Here is a 20,000-nt window from a genome sequence, read left to right as displayed (position 1 = left end):
TTTTGATTTTTGTATTTATTGCATGTGTGTGTGTGTGTGTGTGTGTGTTACCTGGACATCAGCTGTACCTGTTGCTAATTATCTGCTACCCAGGTGAGTCCTCCTCCTCTTCCTCTTCTTCTTCCTCCTCCTCCTCCTCTTGTTTTTTTTTTTTTGTAGTATATTTTGTCATTTTTCCTCTTCCTCTTTTTCCTCGTTTTCAGTAATTAGTCTCTCTCTCTCTCTCTCTCTCTCTCTCTCTCTCTCTCTCTCTCTCTCTCTCTCTCTCTCTCTCTCTCTCTCTCTCTCTCTCGCAACCACCATCACCACCACGGTAAGTTATGTGAAAAATTAAATAAAAATAAAACAAAATTCATGACACGTAATCCAAGTCTCTCTCTCTCTCTCTCTCTCTCTCTCTCTCTCTCTCTCTCTCTCTCTCTCTCTCTCTCTCTCTCTCTCTCTCTCTCTCTCTCTCTCTCTCTCTGAAGGTCACAGCAATGCCTCTTGAAATATTTGCCGTTGTTGTTGTTGTTGTTGTTTATGTTTGATTCTGTTAAGGTACTTTTGCTCTATCTGGTAACAGTGCAGTTTTTTTTTTCTTTATTCGTGGGGTTTTGGTTCGTTGGTTTGATCTGGTAACGGTGTAATTATTATTTTCTTTTTGCGTTTGATGTGTTTTGTTTATTTATTTATTTATTTATTTATTTTTTTTGTGGTTTTATCTGGCTACACTGCAAATTTTTCTTTAGTTATGTTTTGTTTCATTGGTTTAATCTGGCAACTGTGGTTATTCCTTCTTGTTTGATCTTGTTTTGTTTATTATTATTATTATTATTATTATTATTATTATTATTATTATTATTATTACTATTATTATTATTATTATTATTATTATTATTATTATTATTATTATTATTATTATTATTATTATTATTATTATTTTTGGTGGTGTAGTTTTATCTGGCTACTCTGCAGTTTTTCTTTATTTTTTTTTTAATCTGGCAACTGTGATTATTCCCTCTTGTTTTATCTTATATATATTACATGTATATATTCATGTGTTTTTTTATTGCTTTGATCTGGGAACTGTGTAATTATTGGCTATACTGCATTTTTTTCTATATTTTCATGTGTTTTATTGCTTTGATCTGGGAACTGTGTAATTATTGGCTATACTGCATTTTTTTCTATATTTTTATGTATTTTACTGCTTTTTTTCAATATTTTCATGTATTTTCGTTCATTACTTTGATTTGGCAACTGTGACTTCCTTCTCTTCCTTCTTTGCACTCCTCTTCCTTCTTTGTACTCCTCCTCTTCCTTCTTTGCACTCCTCCTCTTCCTTCTTTGCACTCCTCCTCTTCCTTCTTTGCACTCCTCCTCTTCCTTCTTTGTACTCCTTCTCTTCCTTCTTTGCACTCCTCCTCTTCCTTCTTTGCACTCCTTCTCTTCCTTCTTTGCACTCCTCTTCCTTCTTTGCACTCCTCTTCCTTCTTTGTACATTGTATCTGCGTGATATATTTTTTGCCTCACTGACTCTGAATGCAACACACCCCTGGGAAAGATGGACACCCTGAGAAAGCCTTCATTAATTTTCTATAGGCACCCTGAGATGAGAGAAAGCCTTCATTAATTCTCTATAGGCACCCTGAGATGAGAGAAAGCCTTCATTAATTCTCTATAGGCACCCTGAGATGAGAGAAAGCTTTCATTAATTCTCTATAAACAGCCTAAGAGAAAGCCTTCATTAATTCAGTCTTTCACAGCAATATTTTTAGCAGCACATTCTCAATACAGCACTAAATTTGCTTCAGCCACATTGAGCACCAGCATGAATAAAAAAAAGCACCATTAATTAATTAGTTTTTCGTTCTGTCCTTCAACTTCGCAATCCCCGCTTTCCGTCACCGCATTTCAGGCTTTAAATAATCCCTTTCATCATCACGCAAACTTCCTTAGCGTAACAAACCCGCCTTGAAAAGTTCCCTAACCTAACCTAAACTTTATAAAATTTCTCTTTAAACACTCAAAATTCCCTTACCTAACAAATTAGAAGCTAAAAACTTTCCCTAACCAAGCAAAACTGCCCTAGATTACACACACACACACACACACACACACACACACACACACACACACACACACACACACACACACACACACACACACACACACACACACACACACACACATACACACAGCTTCTTCACTGCCCCAGGAAAACCCCAAAAACCCAAGAAAACTACCCTAAAACTGACATAACCTAACAAAATCGCCCTAAAAACATCCCTAACCAAACAAAAATGCCTTAAAAACTTACGTATTATAACAAAAAACATCCTAAAAAGTCCCTAACTGAACAAAACTTCCCTAAAAACCTCCCTAACCAAACAAAACACCCTAAAAACTCCCCTTATATGACAAAAACCCCTTAAAAATGTCCCTAATCTAACAAAAAACACCTGAAAACCCTAGCAATCGCCTTAAACCCATAACTTTCACAGCAACACCTTGTTTATCCCACAGCAAGCGTATAACACCAGTGAAATTTGTCAGCTGGCGGAATGAACCTCTTCAGAAACATTTAGATCTATTAAAAACCCCATTAATTCTTGACTTTCACAACAGTAATCTTCACCTTTACAATAACAGGTTTTCCTCGCAATACAAGCTTTAATGCCTCCCCTCTTCACAGTCCCAGAATGCAACACAGCCCTGAGGAAGAGAGAAACATCACTAATTCTCGTATCCCTTTAGAAATTCCCATTAATTCATGCCTTTTACAATAACAGGTTTTAATCGCAACACAAGCGTTAGTACCTCCCCCCCTGTAGAGTCCCAGAATGCAACACAGCCCTGAGGAAGAGAGAAATCACTAATTCTTGTATCCCATTAGAAAGCATCATTAATTCTCAAGTTTCACAGCATTAATCTTCATCACCTTCACAGTAACAGCTTCTCCTCACCATCTCTAACAGCTTGAGATATCACTGCACAGCCTTGGGGGAGAAAAACACCATTAATTCTTGAATCTAACTGTGTTTAATCCCTTTTTCCTTGCATTTTCCCCTCATCACCCTATAAATAACAGCTTTTCCTCACCACACAAGCTCTAGCGTCACCACTGAAGGCCACAGGACGCCGCACAGCCTGGAAACCGCAGCATTCTGTGAAAAAAAAAACAATTCTTGACTTTCACAGCAATAACGACGATAACAAAGTTTAGCACCCCCCCTTGCAGAAGCCTCTAACACCAGAACACAGCCCAGGAAAGTGCCGCAGCAGTATGTGCCGCTGTGCCGAGCTGTGATGGGCCTCGTAGTGTAGTTAACGGCAGTGGTGAGTGATGATGGGTTTTTCCGACAGGATGTGCGTCACCTAACTGAGGGGGTCCCCGGCGATATTCTCTCTTACTGTGACCAAGAGGATCTGGTATGTCGCCCCCCCCACCCCACCCTGACCTCTTGTCTGGGGTCGCGGTGGTTAGGTTAGGTTAGGTCAGGTTTGGTCTGGTCTGGTCTTGTTCTTTTAATTTATTTTGTATATATTTTTTATATACACACACACACACAGGTGTGTGTGTGTGTGTGTGTGTGTGTATGTGTGTGTGTGTGTGTGTGTGTGTGTTTGCTTAGGTTAGGTTAGCTCAGGTTTATTTGTATTAGGTCGGGTTAGGTTAAGTTAGGTTAGGTTAGTTTGGGTTAGGTTATGTTAGGTTAGGTTAGGCTGGGTTAGGTTAGGTTGCGGAGTTTTGTTGATGCATCTTAATATTTTCAGGTCTTGCTTTTAGTTTTTATTGTTTTGTTGTGTATAGGTTAGATTAGGTTAGGTTAAGTTAGGTTACGAGATCTTTCAGTCTCTACTAACTCCTTCTGGTCTTATTTTCAGGTTGTTTTGCTGTGTTTAGGTTAGATTAGGTTAGGTTAAGTTAGGTTACGAGTTTTTTCAGTCTCTGCTAACTCCTTCTGGTTATTTTCAGATTATTTTGGGATGTTTAGATTAGGTTAGGTTAGGGTAGGTTATGGCCCAGTTTCTAAAGTTTTCCCCTAATCTGTGGTCTTGCTTTCATTTTATTTGATTATTTTGTATTTTGTAATGGTTCCTTTGTTCCTTTAGCTGCACACTGCCCCTGCTGCTACTAATGCTGCTAATTATTGTTTTATTGATTTATTTTTTGTGCCTATTTTCCTCTGCTGTGGTGCTGTGTTGTGCGGTGTGTTCGTAATTGGGGCAGGTGAAAACACAGGGATATGGCAACACTGCTTGACTAATGCTCTCTCTCTCTCTCTCTCTCTCTCTCTCTCTCTCTCTCTCTCTCTCTCTCTCTCTCTCTCTCTCTCTCTCATCTTTCTTGTTCCTTTCCTTCCTTGTTATTTTATTCTATCTATTTACTCATTGCATTTCTTTCTTTTTCATTTATTTATTTATTTATTATTTTTTTTTCGTGTGCATCAGTGTAGCAGTGTTTCCATGTCAGTGCGTCCTCCCCTGCCTTTATTACCAACATGGGTCATAACACGTAGCTTTATTAACATTTATTATCTTTATTTCTTTAGTCCTTCTTCTACTGTTGCTGTATCTAATGCTTTTTTCCTCAGTTAATATGCTTTGTTTCCTCCCACAGACAGATGTATTTAAATTAACATGAATATTTGGTGTTGGTATAAGCATATGAATGTTTTCAGTGTTTATGTACAGGGCTGTTTGGATGGTTCTTTTCGGTTCCTTTAATTTTAATTTTTATTTTATTTTTTTTAAGTTAAATATCTCTCAAAATTTCTTTAAGATGATAATTTTTTTTATTGTTATTCATACGGCGTAATATATCTTTTCAAAATTCCAATTGTATGTCTTATTTTTCATTTATTTATTTTTTTCTATACAGTAATATATCTTCTAAATTCCTTTAATATGTTTTTTTTTCTAATTTTTATTTTTTCTCTTAAATTTAGCAAAGATTTTAAATGTTATATTTTTTAAAGCTAAATTTTCTTTATCGTTTTCTTTCTTTCCTTTTTTATCAAATTCCCAAAACTTTTTCCCAGATCTTTTTATTTATTTATCTATTTTATTCTTTTTTTTTACTCCGTTCCAACAAAATACAAAAGAACCATTCAACACATCGCTTCTCAGACCTTTTATTTATTTATTTATTTTATTTTTATTTATTTATTTATTTATTTTTCTTTTTTTTGCTTCGTTCCAACAAAATATAAAAGAACCATCCAGCACATCCATTAAAGCTGATATAGTATTTGATAGGCTGACTTTATTTTCTCTCTCTTTCTGCCTTGCTTTTGTTTCCGTTGCGCTGACTCGAAATTCTATGTATTTTCACACACAGGACAGAAAAATAGACGTAACACAATTGGAAGATGAAAAAAAATTGAATAATCTATTTATTTATTCATTATTGATCCTCATTTACATCAAAAACTTACTTAAACGTTTAAAATATACGAATTTATGTGAAGTGGACACAAATTTTACGTTTTTTATGACTCGGGGTAGAAATAAAAATAAAAAATCGATAGAGCCTTTAAAGATACGAATTTCCTTCAAGTGGACACAAAAGTTTTCATATTTTTCACACATCGTAATCTAACTTGTTCTCTTCAATTTTTCATCCTGACTACCATTTCTCTTCATTTCCGTGCTTATAATGTACAAATTTACGTTAATTGACACAAAATTTTACGTAATCTAAGCTGTTCTCTTCAATTTTTCATCCTGACTACCATTTCTCTTCATTTCCGTGCTTATAATGTACAAATTTACGTCAATTGACAAAATTTTACGTAATATAACTTGTTCTCTTCAATTTTTCATCTTGACTATCATTTTTCTTCATTTCCGTGCTTATAATGTATAAATTTACGTTAATTAACAAAATTTTTCGTAATCTAAGCTCTTTTCAATTTTTTATCCTGGCTACCATTTATCAACATTTCCGTGCTTTTAATGTATAAATTTACGTAAATTGACAAAATTTTATATAATCTAAGCTGTTCTCTTCAATTTTTCATCCTGACTACCATTTCTCTTCATTTCCGTGCTTACAATGTACAAATTTACGTCAGTTGACTCAAAATTTTTTGTAATCTAAGCTGTTCTCTTCAATTTTCATCCTGACTACCATTTTTCAACATTTCCGTGCTTATAATGTACAAATTTACCTCAACTGACAATATTTAACGTTTTCTTCAGTTTTCACCCACATATTTTATTTATTTATTATTTTTTTTCATTTCCTCGCTTAAAATATACAAATGTTTTCCATACACAACAAATCTTTCCATTATTTAGCTTGTATTATTGAACTTGTAAGCTGGTATATTTTTTTTTATTTATTTATTTTTTTTACTAATCAACCCGTATGTTCGAATTCCTAATCTTGCATATATATTTTTTTTATTTTCTCTTCTGTACCTTTTATATTTTTTTTTTTACATATCACGTTGTTTAGCATTATCTACACTATTTTCAATCCCTAGACTAGTATAATGTTTTTTTATTTTTTTATTTTATCATTATTTCTCTTTATATATTTACTTTTATCATTATCTTCTCTATACCTTTCAATTTTTCAACCTTGACTATCATTTTTTTTTCGTGTGTGTGTGTGTGTGTGTGTGTGTGTGTGTGTGTTAGGCCTAGTGTGGGCTGCCATGTGTGTGACTGCTAGGGTGTTATAGACATAGGTAGATAAATAATAATAATAATAATAATAATAATAATAATCTGGCCAGGAAGAGAGATTGATATAAAGAGAGTGTGTGTGTGTGTGTGTGTGTGTGTGTGTGTGTGTGTGTTCATCTGATTATTGCTATTTTCTTTCTTTTTTTGTTTATTTATTTATTTATTTATTTATTTATTTACTTCTTGTGGGTATTTTCTTTATTTGTTTATATCTATATTTCTTTATTTCCTGATGTGTGTGTGTGTGTGTGTGTGTGTGTGTGTAATCATATAACTGTTTTCTTACATAATTCTTATCAACAAACTCCAGATATAACACACACACACACACACACACAAAACAATAACTAAATAAACAAAGAAATAGATGAAGAAAACACACACACACACACACACACACACACACACACACACACACACACACACAGTAATGCATAATGAGGTGAGTATGTTTGGTATTTGAGATCAGTCGCTGGTTCAGTGAGTTTAATCAGGTACGTAACATTGTAGTGACCTGTGTGTCTGTATGTTTGTTCGTCATTGTTTGGGTCAACCTTACAGATAAGAAGGGTATGATAGGTGTTATGAAAATTGTGGTTATTGCTGTTATTTATTTATTTATTTATTTATTTATTTATTTATTCATTTATCATTTTTTTTATTTTTTCATACCCTAATGCACTTTTCACACACACATGCGCGCGCACACACACACATTCACTCACTCACATTCTTGAAAACCCCCAATAACTTCTCTTAGAACCTTGAAAACTCCAATAACTTCAACCAAACCAAACAAAATGACCCCAAATATTTCCCTAACCTAACAAAAACAACCTGAAAACTTCCCTAACCAAACAAAAACACCTAAAAACTTCCCTAACTTATCCAAATCACCCAAAAAACTTCCCTAACGTATCCAAATCACCCTAAAAATTTCCCTAACGCAACAAAAAACACCCAGAAAACTTCCCTAACCAAACAAAAACACCTTAAAAACTTCCCTAACTTATCCAAATCACTCGAAAAACTTCCCTAACCCAACAAAAACACCCTGAAAACTTCCCTAACCTACCCAAAACACCCCAAAAATTTCCCTAACCTAAGAAAAACACCTTTGCTAATCCCAGTGACCTCTCGTGCCCCTCCCCAGGTGTACCACAAGAAGGAGAAAGGCTTGAGTAAATTCCAGGATGAGGACTTTGAGGATCACCAGCCCTTCCCCACTCTGCAGAAGGCCCTGGAGGTGGTGCCCCATACCTGTGGGTTCAATGTGGAGGTGAAGTGGACAATGCAGATGAGAGATGGGACGTATGAACTTCAGCACCCGTTTGAACTTAATCATTTCCTCGATTTGATTATTAAGGTTTGTCTGCTTGTTTGTTTGTTTGTGAGTTCTATTTTTTGCTTTACTGAGTCATTTCGAACTTGATTACTTTCTTGATTTGATTGTTAAGGTGTGTGTGTCTGCGTCTGTCTGTCTAATCATAGTTAATTCAGTTTAAAAGTTTTGAAAGGCTTAAAAACACACTTGAAACCCCTACAGAAAAAAAAAACACTTTAAAACACTCCAAACACTGTCAAAACACTGTCAAAACACCAAAAAAACACCAGCCAGGAACTCACAAAACATCCTTTAAAACCCAAAAACAAAAAGAGCCAGAACCTCACAGAACCCCTTTAAAAATCCAAAAAACCTCAAAAACACCCTAAAAAGCCCAGCTAGAACCCCCTTAAAAACCTCAAAAATATTCCCAAACTCTCCAAAACACCCCAAAACACCCCAAAACGCCACAAAACATACCAAAACACCGATAAATCCATCCAAAACCACACAATGTACTAGCTAAATTTGGTTCTACTACTGAGTCTAGTCCATTTTTATGCCCTAAAGAATGTGTATATATAATCTAACACCTTCTGTAGCGGTGACCAAAGAAACACGGTCGTAATGCTGCCTTGTTAAGTTAGTGAAATAAGTACAAAAAAATTACGTAGCTGCCACAACACCATTACAAACCTGAAAAGATGAAGTATCTGCCACAAAATCCATCATAAACCTGAAAACACCAAAAAACACAATCAATTAAAGATGAAGCAGCTGCCACAACACCATTACAAACCTGAAAAACACCAATAAACACAACAAAAGATGAAGAAGCTGCCACAAAACCCATTAGAAACCTGAAACACCAAAAAAAACACAATGAAAATGACACAGAATTTCCTCCCCAGCCTTATACTCCCCTACACAGCCCTAACCTCTCTCTCAATGCCTTATCTCTCTCCCGTCCCTCCCCGCAGATGATACTGGAGCACTCCGACAAGAGGAAGATTGTGTTTTCCTGCTTCCACCCCGATATCTGCACAATGCTGAGGCTGAAGCAGAACAGATACCCGGTTATGTTCCTTACTCAGGGCGTCTCCGAGGTCTGGCCACCCTACGAGGACCAGAGGACGAACAGTGTACAGCAAGCTATTCTCTATGCTGTCAATGCTGATATTCTGGTAAGAGAGAGGGTAGATAGTGTTGTGTGTGTGTGTGTGTGTGTGTTGGTGTGAGGGTTTTGGTAAGGGAGTGTGGGTAGAGATCTTTAGGGTGTGTTTGTGTGTGACGTGTGTTGCGTTTGGTGGTTGTAGAGAGAGAGAGAGCGAGAGAGAGAGAGAGAGAGAAAGGGTTATTTGTATAAGAAACTTGTACAATTGTTTCTTCCCTTCCATCCTTCTTTACTTCCTTTTATCTTTCATTCTTTTTTCTTTCCTTTATTCTTTTCTTCCTTCCATCCTTCTATTTATGTATCCTTCCTTCCTTCCTTCCTTCCTAACCTCACCTCACCTAACCTGACCTCACACACCACAGGGTATCAACGTGCACACAGAGGACTTGATGCGTGACCCCAGCCAGATTACTGCGGCCATGGAACACAACCTGATCGTGTTTTGCTGGGGCGACCACAACAACGACCAGGAAAATATCAAGTTTCTCAAGAAGGTCGGACTCCACGGCATCATTTACGACAAGTACGTGCGTGCTGTTGTTGTTGTTGTTGTTGTTGTTCTCATTGCTCATTCTTGTTTTGTTTTGTTTTGTTTCTCTGTTTCGTGTCTGTTCTTGTTCCTGTTCGTTTTAGAAAATATATTCTTTTTGAGGTACATTTGCTTGTATCTAATTAATAATTCTTACACTTTTGTTTTTGTTCTCATCACCCTTCTCTTCCCCCCCTCATTCCCACACATTCTACTGTGCAGAATAAGCTTTATAGTTTACCACGAGAAAAGTCATCTCTTCTCACAAATGAGAGATTTAAGTCTGAGGTATCTTACGGTCAGATGTATGTAGTGCCTTGGCTGACAGGTTATGGCTATGTAACTGTTTATATATTATCTTTGTTGTTGTTGTTGTTGTTCAGTTGATTAATCGTAAACTTTTCCATTCTTCCTTCTATCCTCTCTTCCTCCTCCTTGTCTTTATCACCCTTTCCTTCCTTCTTTCCTTCCTTTCTCTTCTATCTCCTCCTATCTATCTAAATTGAAAAATTTAGGTTTAGGAAGGAGATAGGAAAAAATTGGTTCTCAAATAGTGGTAGATGAGTGGAACGGACTCAGTAATGATGTAGTTAGTGGTGGGACACTAGAGAGCTTTAAGAGAAGATTAGACAAGTTTATGGCTGGGGATAACAGATGGAAATAGGTAGGTGTGTTTCATACAGGGACTGCCACGTGTAAACCTGCTCACTTCTTGCACCTTCCCTTATTTATTATGTTCTTATGTTCTTGTGTTCTCTTCCTCCATTCATTCATATTCCTTTTCTTCACCTCCTCCTCCTCCTCCTCCTCCTTACAGAATTGACGTCTACAACACAAAGGACAAGAAAGAAAGTATATTCCTGTGTGAAGAGCGAGCAGCAGCCGATGAGTTGGTCCGCGGGGAAGAGGAGAAGAAGAAGGAGGAGGAAGAGGAGGTGGCTGCTGCTGCTGCTGCTGCTGCTAACCTGGCCCCCTCTGCTGCCCGGGTGATGCAAGGGGGGGGCGGGGAGAGGTCAGCCTATACCGGTGTGTGCCCTTTGCCTACGTCATTCACTGGTATATTGTCAAATTAGAGAGAGAGAGAGAGAGAGAGAGAGAGAGAGAGAGAGAGAGAGAGAGAGAGAGAGAGAGATGGGGGGGGGGTTGATGTGACTTTCTGCATAATTTATTGTTTCATTTATTCTTAATTAGCAAAGTGTTTTTCAAATGTCTTTATTGTAGTTGAAGTAAGGTTGTTTTAATGATGTTTTGTCTGACTTGTAGTTTTTAAGGTTGTATTAATCTGAATTATTATTATTATTATTATTTTTTTATCTTCTTTTTTGTTCTGTGATTATTATTGTTATTATTGTTATTTTCCTCTTTTCTTTCTCCTCTTCTATGTTATTTTGCTAGATTATTATTTTTATTTTTTTTACTTTTTCTTTCTTTTTCTTTCTTTCTCTATGTTATTTTGTGGCTTATTGCGTCGTTTCTGGATTTTGTTTTGTTCGTTGCGCTTATGCATCTTCGCGTCACTCGTGTTGTGTCGTGTTTCATATATTTTTAAACTTGTACATCATTTAAGTTTTTTTTTCGATATTGAATTTAATTTTCCTCCTCTTTTTTTTTTCCAAGTAATTTTTTTTTTCTATATTTTTTTTAATCAGATTTTATTTATTTGTTTATTTTTTGATAGGATAATTTCATACATACATACATACATACATACATTGTTTACTTTTTCATATGTTTAAACTTTCACTATCAAACAAACACACACACACACACACACACACACACACACACACACACACACACACACACACACATATTTACAAGTGTGTGTGTGTATGTGTGTTAGTATAGCATAAGTTACCATATCTTTATTTATTGTGTATTTCATGTTTTGATGTATTTTGTGTGTATTGGCAGAGAGAGAGAGAGAGAGAGAGAGAGAGAGAGAGAGAGAGAGAGAGAGAGAGAGAGAGAGAGATAACCACCTTTCCAAGCATTAATTAAAAAAAAAAAAAGGATTTATATCTTAAAAAAAAAATAAATAAATAACTTGAGCTATGCAGTTGATGAGCAAGGCCACTGTTGTGATGCGTCTGTCTGTTTGTACGTAAGAAAATTAGAGGGAAAGCTTAACAGTTGTCTACCTATTGGCTATATATTGCAAGGAGATGTGTGATGTACTTGTAATATCATCAGCTGTAAGGATTTTGAGCTGTTTAACAGTGTGTGTATCAAAAGAATTACATTTTTTTTTGTAAGGGGCTGTTTTCTGCAGTGTTTTCAAGACGAACATTTGCGTAAACAGTTGTCTTTAAAATTCGAGTGACAAAACTTGTGTTATTATCAAGTGTAGTGCTGCGGAACTGTTTGCCAGTGTTTGTACTAGAAGAATCAAGTGTTTTTCAAGATTACGATTTGCGTCAACAATTATCAATAAGAAGTGAGTGGTGTAACTTACAGTATTATCAAATGAGGTACCGAAGTGTTAGGCATTTTATATACAGAGGTTTTTCAAGATAAAGATTTGCGTCAACAATTATCAATAAAAAAATAGAGGTAACAATATTATCAAATGAGATACTGAAGTGTTAGGTTTTTTATATACAAAGTCTGGTTTTTCAAGATCAACCTTTGCATCAACAATTATCAATAAAAAAATAGAGGTAACAATATTATCAAATGAGATACTGAAGTGTTAGGCTTTTATTTTTATTCTTATTTATTTATCTATTTATTTTTAAAGATAGATTACTAGTTGTGGATGTAACGGGAATAACACTTGAGAGAGAAGAGTGAGCTAGCATTAAGATCATCCAGTGTTGTGATGCCGAGTTGTGTAGCACTGTGTTGACCCAAGTCTTTGAGGAAATAGATGAAAAAAGGAACAAGTTGGATAAACAAAAAAAATAAATAAATAAAAAATTGACATACGTAATGAAGTAAATAAACAAAGAGGAAAGATATGATTAAAAAAAAAAAAAATAGAGAGAAAATGAAACAAAATAGAATGAATAGATAGATAAAAGCTGCGTTGAAAGAAAAAAGCATAACAAATAGAGGAGAAACTGAAAAAGGAAAATAATAAGTGAAAGAATATGTGTATGCAAACTTAACAATTATGAAGGAATAAATAAAAGAGGAATAATGCAGAATGAAATATGAGAAGTTATTAATTGTGAATGAGAGGAAGGAAGGAAGGAAGAGAGAGAGAGAAAAAAAATAAGAAGATAATCAAGAAAAATGTAGATCAATTAATATGTTGTGATGTAATAAAGATAAATAAGTTATAGAAAAATATAACAAAAATAAATTAATAGATAGTGAATAACACATGATAAAATAAAAAATAAATAAAAATAAATAAAATAGGTACAGAAAAAATAATAAAAAATAAATAAATAAGTAATAAAATGAAATAAGACGGAAAAAATTACAATAAAAACAAATAAATAAATAAATAAATAAAACAAAACAAAACTGCAATGAAAGAAAGAAAAAAAAACATACAAACAAATAATATCTATACACACAAACACACACACAAAACCTAACCTAACCTAACGTAACCTAACAACCTTACACAATATCGCCTCAGCACAAACAAACATGTAAACACACAAACACACACACAAAACCTAACCTAACAACCTTACACGATATTGCCTCAACATAAACAAACATCACGTAAACACACAAACACACACACAAGAGCTAACCTAACCTAACAACTTTACGTATTATCGCCTCAGCAAACGTCTTGGCTAGTTAGGACAGGCACAGTGGAGTCTTGCAGAGTTGACATGAGCTTTTGAGTATCGTGTTTGAAATGGGCTTTACGTTTTAGTGAAGACTGTACGTTTGGAAGCTACAGAGAGAGAGAAAGAGAGTGAGAGAGAGAGATACGAGGCAGTGTTTTGTAAGGTTACATTCAAAATTATTAAAGATTTTGGTGTGTTTTGATAAAGATTGAACAATTGAAAGCTTCAAAGCTTCAGAGAGAGAGAGAGAGAGAGAGAGAGATGAGACAGTGTTTTGTAAGGTTACATTTGAAATTATTAAAGATTTTGGTGTGTTTTGATAAGGATTGTACATTTAAAAGCTTCAAAGAGAGAGAGAGAGAGAGAGAGAGAGATATGAGGCAGTGTTTTGGAAAGGTTATGTTTGAGACTAAGAAAAAGCACTTTAATGAATGTTTGGAAGAGATTGTGAGAGAGAAACTGTAACACATCTGAAGGAATATTACTGTTGATGGAATAAAGGAAAAAATATATGTTTGGAAGAATAAGTTACAAAATATACTCCATTTTATTGATCATTTGTGCATTTGGAAGGCTTAAAATAGGTACAGGTGTGTTTAGAGAGATGGGGTTTGCAAGGGTGTTTTTAAGGTTCTAGTGACAGATTAATATTTCTACATTACTAACTGGAGAAACACTCTTGAAAATTCAGCTGTGGCCTTGAGAAAACAGTGTTGACAGAGAGACAGTGGGTTTGCAACGGTGTTTTTAAGGTTCTAGTGACAGATTAACAGCATTTCTACATTACAAACTTGAGAAACACCCTTGAAATCCTGGCTGGTCATCTCTGTGGCCTTGAGAAAACAGTGTTGACAGAGAGAGAGAGAGAGAGAGAGAGAGAGAATAGTGTTTGAGAATACACGGATGAAGGGAAGGTTACATTTGAAAGAATAAAGGAAAGGATAGCATTTTGAAGTATAAGGGAGAGAATATTCTACTTGTCCTTCAGAATACATTGTTAGACTCCACTTGTTATTGTTCGTGTCAGCATCACCAGCATCACCACCTCCGCCCGGCCGTGTCCACTACATTAGTGAGAGGGTTGCCTGACACTTGCTGTACCCTAGGCTGCCTGTGATGTGTTGTGGCATGTTTTAGTGCCCACACACACACACACACACACACACACACACACACACACACACACACACACACACACACACACACACACACACACACACACACACACACGCGCACATAGATAGATAGACAGATTGATAGGTAGACAAACAGACAGCTTCATGGACACACACACACACACACACACACACACACACACACACACACACACACACACACACACACACACACACACACACACACACACACACACACACACAGGTAAATCTAGGTGTTATTTACCCCAATGTTGCTCCATACAAACATTCTATTTTCCTCAGAACAAGTTACCGAATTTCATATCTCTCGCGTACCGGCTTTCGTTGATTTCTCTGCCTTACCGAGGGAGTGTTTAGGTGTTAGACTGTTGATAGGTACAATGGACACTCTATTTTCAGCATGCTTAGTTATACAGCGCTATATTGCCCTTTTAAACAGCTTTCGTTCATTTGCTGTGATGGACGCAGAGAGACTGAGTGAAAATATCCTTGTATTGTCTGTTAAACTCTTACCAATCTTCACTACAAGTCAGGCTGTGTAATGACAAATATATGGGTTTATTTCATTACATTAGTCATATTTTCCTCAAGAGCTTTTGTTGAGTTGTGACAGGCAGAGAGAGGGTGAGTGTAAATAACCTTGTGTTCACTATGTTATGTTAAGCTCATCATTCTTCACCACAAGTCAGACTCTGTAGTGACAAATACTTGGCTTTATTTCATTAAGTTTGCATTATTTTCATTGATGTTCACGAAAGAACAAACAGCCACACGTGTTTAAGAGTCAAAGGGTTAAATTGTTTCGTATTATCGAGTCAGCAGATTTTTATTTCTTTTCTTTATTTATTTACTTATTTTTATGTCTTTTCCTTCATGCTGTAATGGAAAAACAAGCTCGTTTCCCCTTACCTAGTATTTCTTATCTATTATTTACAAAAGAACACAGCCGCACATATTTAGGAGTCAATTAAAAAAGTTTATTATATCACTAAATCATAAATAAGTGTGTAATCAGGAGCTGTAATCTTTGTTTATGTCTGGCAGTCAGTTGTAACCCTTCTGCTTTTTTTTCTTCTTCTTTTCTTTCTTTTTTTTCTATTATTATTTTACTTGATGTCATAGTGAACAAACAAGCTAATGTACACTACCCTATATCTTTGGGAGTTAAGAGAAATGTGAATGCTCTACATTGAATCAGGAAAAGAATATTTGAGGTTAGAAGTTAAAAATTAATCGAGTCAGGAGAAAGGAATTTTTTAGTTTACGAGGCAAAAATTAAGTTTGTTAGGCCAAGAAAAGCAATATTTGAGTTTATGAGGCAAGAATTAAGTTTACCGAGCCGGGAAAAAGAATATGTCGGGTTATGAGTTAAAAATTAAGTTTATTAACGAACCAGGAAAAAATGTTTGAGTTTATGAGGCAAGAATTAAGTTTGTTAGGCCAAGAAAAACAATATTTGAGTTTATGAAAGAAGAATTAAGTTTACCAAGCCGGGAAAAAGAATATGTCGGGTTAGGAGTTAAAAATTAAGTTTATTAACGAACCAGGAGAAAATGTTTGAGTTTATGAGGCAAGAGTTAAGTTTGTTAGGCCAAGAAAAACAATATTTGAGTTTATGAGGCAAGAATTAAGTTTGTTAGGCCAAGAAAAGCAATGTTTGAGTTTACGAGGCAAGAATTAAGTTTACTGAGCCAGGAAAAAGAATATGTCAGGTTATGAGTTAAAAATTAAGTTTATTAATGAACCAGGAGAAAATGTTTGAGTTTACGAGGCAAGAATTAAGTTTGTTAGGCCAAGAAAAGCAATATTTGAGTTTATGAGGCAAGAATTAAGTGTATTAAGCCAGGAAAAGCAACATTTGAATTTACGAGACAAGAATTAAATTTATTGAGCCAGGAAGAGGAATATTTGAGTTTATGAGGCAAGAATTAAGTGTATCAAGCCAGGAAAAGCAACATTTGAATTTACGAGACAAGAATTAAATTTATTGAGCCAGGAAGAAGAATATTTGAGTTTATGAGGCAAGAATTAAGTGTATCAAGCCAGGAAAAGCAACATTTGAATTTACGAGACAAGAATTAAATTTATTGAGCCAGGAAGAGGAATATTTTAGTTTATGAGGCAAGAATTAAGTTTACTGAGCCAGGAAAAAGAATATGTGAGGTTAGGAGTTAAAAATTAAGTTTATTAATGAACCAGGAGAAAATGTTTGAGTTTATGAGGCAAGAATTAAGTTTGTTAGGCCAAGAAAAGCAATATTTGAGTTTATGAGGCAAGAATTAAGTGTATCAAGCCAGGAAAAGCAATATTTAAGTTTATGAGGCAAGAATTAAGTTTGTTAGGCCAAGAAAAGCAATATTTGAGTTTATGAAAGAAGAATTAAGTTTACCGTGCCAGGAAAAAGAATATATCGGGTTATGAGTTAAAAATTAAGTTTATTAACGAACCAGGAAAAAATGTTTGAGTGTACGAGGCAAGAATTAAGTTTGTTAGGCCAAGAAAAGCAATATTTGACTTTATGAGGCAAGAATTAAGTTTACTGAGCTGGGAAAAAGAATATTTCAGGTTAGGAGTAAAAAATTAAGTTTATTAACAAACCAGGAAAAAATGTTTGAGTTTACGAGGCAAGAATTAAGTTTGTTAGGCCAAGAAAAGCAATATTTGAGTTTATGAGGCAAGAATTAAGTGTATCAAGCCAGGAAAAGCAACATTTGAATTTACGAGACAAGAATTAAATTTATTGAGCCAGGAAGAGGAATATTTGAGTTTATGAGGCAAGAATTAAGTTTATCAAGCCAGGAAAAACAATATTTAAGTTTATGAGGCAAGAATTAAGTGTATCAAGCCAGGAAAAGCAACATTTGAGTTTACAAGACAAGAATTAAATTTATTGAGCCAGGAAAAGTAATATTTGAGTTTAAGAGATAAGAATTAAATTTATTGAGCCAGGAAGAGGAATATTTGAGTTTATGAGGCAAGAATTAAATTTATCAAGCCAGGAAGAGGAATATTTGAGTTTATGAGGCAAGAATTAAGTTTTATGAAGCCAGGAAAAACAATGTTTGAGTTTATAAGGCAAGAATTAGGTGTATTTGAGTTTAAGAGACAAGAATTAAGTGTATCAAGCCAGGAAAAACAATATTTAAGTTTACAAGACAAGAATTAAATTTATTGAGCCAGGAAGAGGAATATTTGAGTTTATGAGGCAAGAATTAAGTGTATCAAGCCAGGAAAAACAATATTTAAGTTTACGAGGCAAGAATTAAGTTTAACAAGCCCAAAAATAAAAAAATAAATGGTGTTTACAAGGCAAGAATCAAGTTTATCACATTACGGAGTCCGAAAAAGAAGAAACCAGCTTAAGAGTAAAGATTTAAAGTTTTATCAGTGCATTGGGAAAAAGAATAAGCTTACAATGTTACCCGGAGCAGTACAGCATTCTTTCAGACGGCTTAGAGCTTCTGCACAAATAAAAATGCTGACCAATCGGCTTGCAGTATTTGCCCCGCTGCGGTGATGATGATGTGCTGGGGGCTTTTTTTTTTTTTTTGTGTGTGTATTTTCGTGTATTTTATTCGTCCGAGTCGTTTGTGTATGCTGCGATTGTTATATATCTTCTGTGTTATTTTTTTTATTTATTTGCTTATTTATTTTCTCTTCATTCTTTACATTTTTTTTTTTTGTAAGATAATTTGTATGCTTATCTTTCATTTGTATTGATTTTTTTTAATTCTTTCAAGTAATTCTTTCTTTCTTTATTCATTTATTATTTATTATTATTTTTTTTTAGCTTGTATCTTTTTCACCTCCTCCTTCTCCTCTTCTCTTTTTATTTCCTTTATTTCTCCTAGTTATTAATCTCTTCTTCTTTTTTATTTTATCTTTCAAATTAATTCTCCTATATGTTTGCTCCTGTCTTTAATTTTCATCTCATCTTTTTTTACCTCCAAATTAATTCCTTGTATATATTATTTCCTATACAACTTCACTTTCTCCCTTCAAATCCATCCTCAGCACTTTATTTTATCAGTTTATCTTCTTTTACAGTTCATTTATTATCTTAAGCAGTTGTCTGTGTATCCAGTCTTCTCATCCTCTCACTCAGTTTTGCTATTCTTTCAATTAATTCACTGGGCTAATCTCTCCTGCACCGCCTCTGTCGTTCGTGTTCAACCTCGCGTTCCGTTTTCTTTCTTTATTTTTCTCTCGTGTCGTTTCGTTTCCGCGCTATTCGGAAAAACGTATGCAAAGAAAATATGTATAAATAAAATTGATGAAAATACTAATTGTTTCCTTTTACATTGTTGTTGTTGTTGTTTTTGTTGATGCTGTTGTTGACTTGCTGGGAGTGTGCCTGGGTGACTGACTGACTGACTGGTTGACTGACTGACTGATTGGATGACTGACTGGCTGGCTGGCTGGCTGACTGACTGACTGAGTGATTGACTGACAGACTGACTGAGTGATTGACTGACTGATTGACTGACTGACTAACTGACTGAATGACTGACTGACTGTAACCAGCTGACTGTGTGAATGACTGACTGACTGATTAAGTTTAGTTTATTTATCATTTATATACTTTTATTTATTTATGTATTTATTTATCTTTTTTATAGATGGAAGTGCTTCAAATCATCTCTCTCTCTCTCTCTCTCTCTCTCTCTCTCTCTCTCTCTCTCTCTCTCTCTCTCTCTCTCTCTCTCTCTCTCTCTCTCTGGCATTTTTTCAACAGTTTTCATTTGTTTATTTTCTCTTGGCCCATTCACGTCTCAGTGCTAACTAAGAAATATTCACTTGTTTATTTTCCCTCGCCCATTCAAGTATCAATGCTAACTTTACTATTCATTTATTTATTTATCTATTTTCCCTCGGCCATTCACGTCTAAATTCTAAGTAATCTGCACTATTTTACCCCTCACTAACGTCCCTGAACATTACAGCATGATTTTTCCCTTTATTTTAGTGCTATAGACAGACATCAGTACTAATATATGATCATCTTTGTTTCGGCCGAGCGTCCTACAAGGGTGGCAGTCAGTCAGTCACGGAGCGGTCACTCACGGTCGCTCACATTGTCTCCGTGGTGGTGACGTAGGTGAGTGTCTAATGGGTTGTTTTAAGTAATATTTGCGTGTGTTTAGACAGTAATGACTTGCAAGTGTGTGTGATCTTCAGTGATGTGTTCTATATACCCTGTGTTGTGGAGAGACAGTAAACAATGTGTACACAGGCTGCAGTGACTGACACAAGGCTTGGATATACCCTGTGTTGTGGAGAGACAGTAAACAATGTGTACACAGGCTGCAGTGACTGACACAAGGCTTGGATATACCCTGTGTTGCGGAGAGACAGTAAACAATGTGTACACAGGCTGCAG

The 20,000-nt window shown here is 35.2% G+C and overlaps 1 protein-coding gene across 7 annotated transcripts in view; it reads left to right on the top strand.

The window, feature by feature from the left end:
* The window catches only part of LOC135096316 (glycerophosphocholine phosphodiesterase GPCPD1-like), a 111,194-nt gene that overhangs the window by 23,275 nt on the left and 67,919 nt on the right, over window positions 1-20,000 (top strand). The window contains exons 12-17 of one of the 7 annotated variants that reach the window (XR_010264680.1): window positions 3,349-3,414; window positions 7,835-8,047; window positions 8,986-9,189; window positions 9,542-9,702; window positions 10,526-10,720; window positions 19,587-19,718. The exons of 2 other annotated variants lie outside the window; for them this stretch is intronic. Coding sequence is in view for 4 of the 5 variants with exons in the window: in XM_063997731.1 (XP_063853801.1) it covers window positions 3,349-3,414; window positions 7,835-8,047; window positions 8,986-9,189; window positions 9,542-9,702; window positions 10,526-10,781 (900 nt within the window). In the remaining variant the exon portion in view is untranslated. Of the gene's footprint in view, window positions 1-3,348; window positions 3,415-7,834; window positions 8,048-8,985; window positions 9,190-9,541; window positions 9,703-10,525; window positions 18,903-19,586 lie in introns of those variants that run through there. 4 more of the 7 variants (XM_063997732.1, XM_063997733.1, XM_063997731.1 and 1 more) reach the window with 4 other exon arrangements.

Source organism: Scylla paramamosain, unplaced genomic scaffold, assembly GCF_035594125.1.
Source record: "Scylla paramamosain isolate STU-SP2022 unplaced genomic scaffold, ASM3559412v1 Contig3, whole genome shotgun sequence".
Lineage (NCBI taxonomy): Eukaryota > Metazoa > Arthropoda > Malacostraca > Decapoda > Portunidae > Scylla > Scylla paramamosain.
This window is presented reverse-complemented; position numbering and strand designations above follow the sequence as displayed.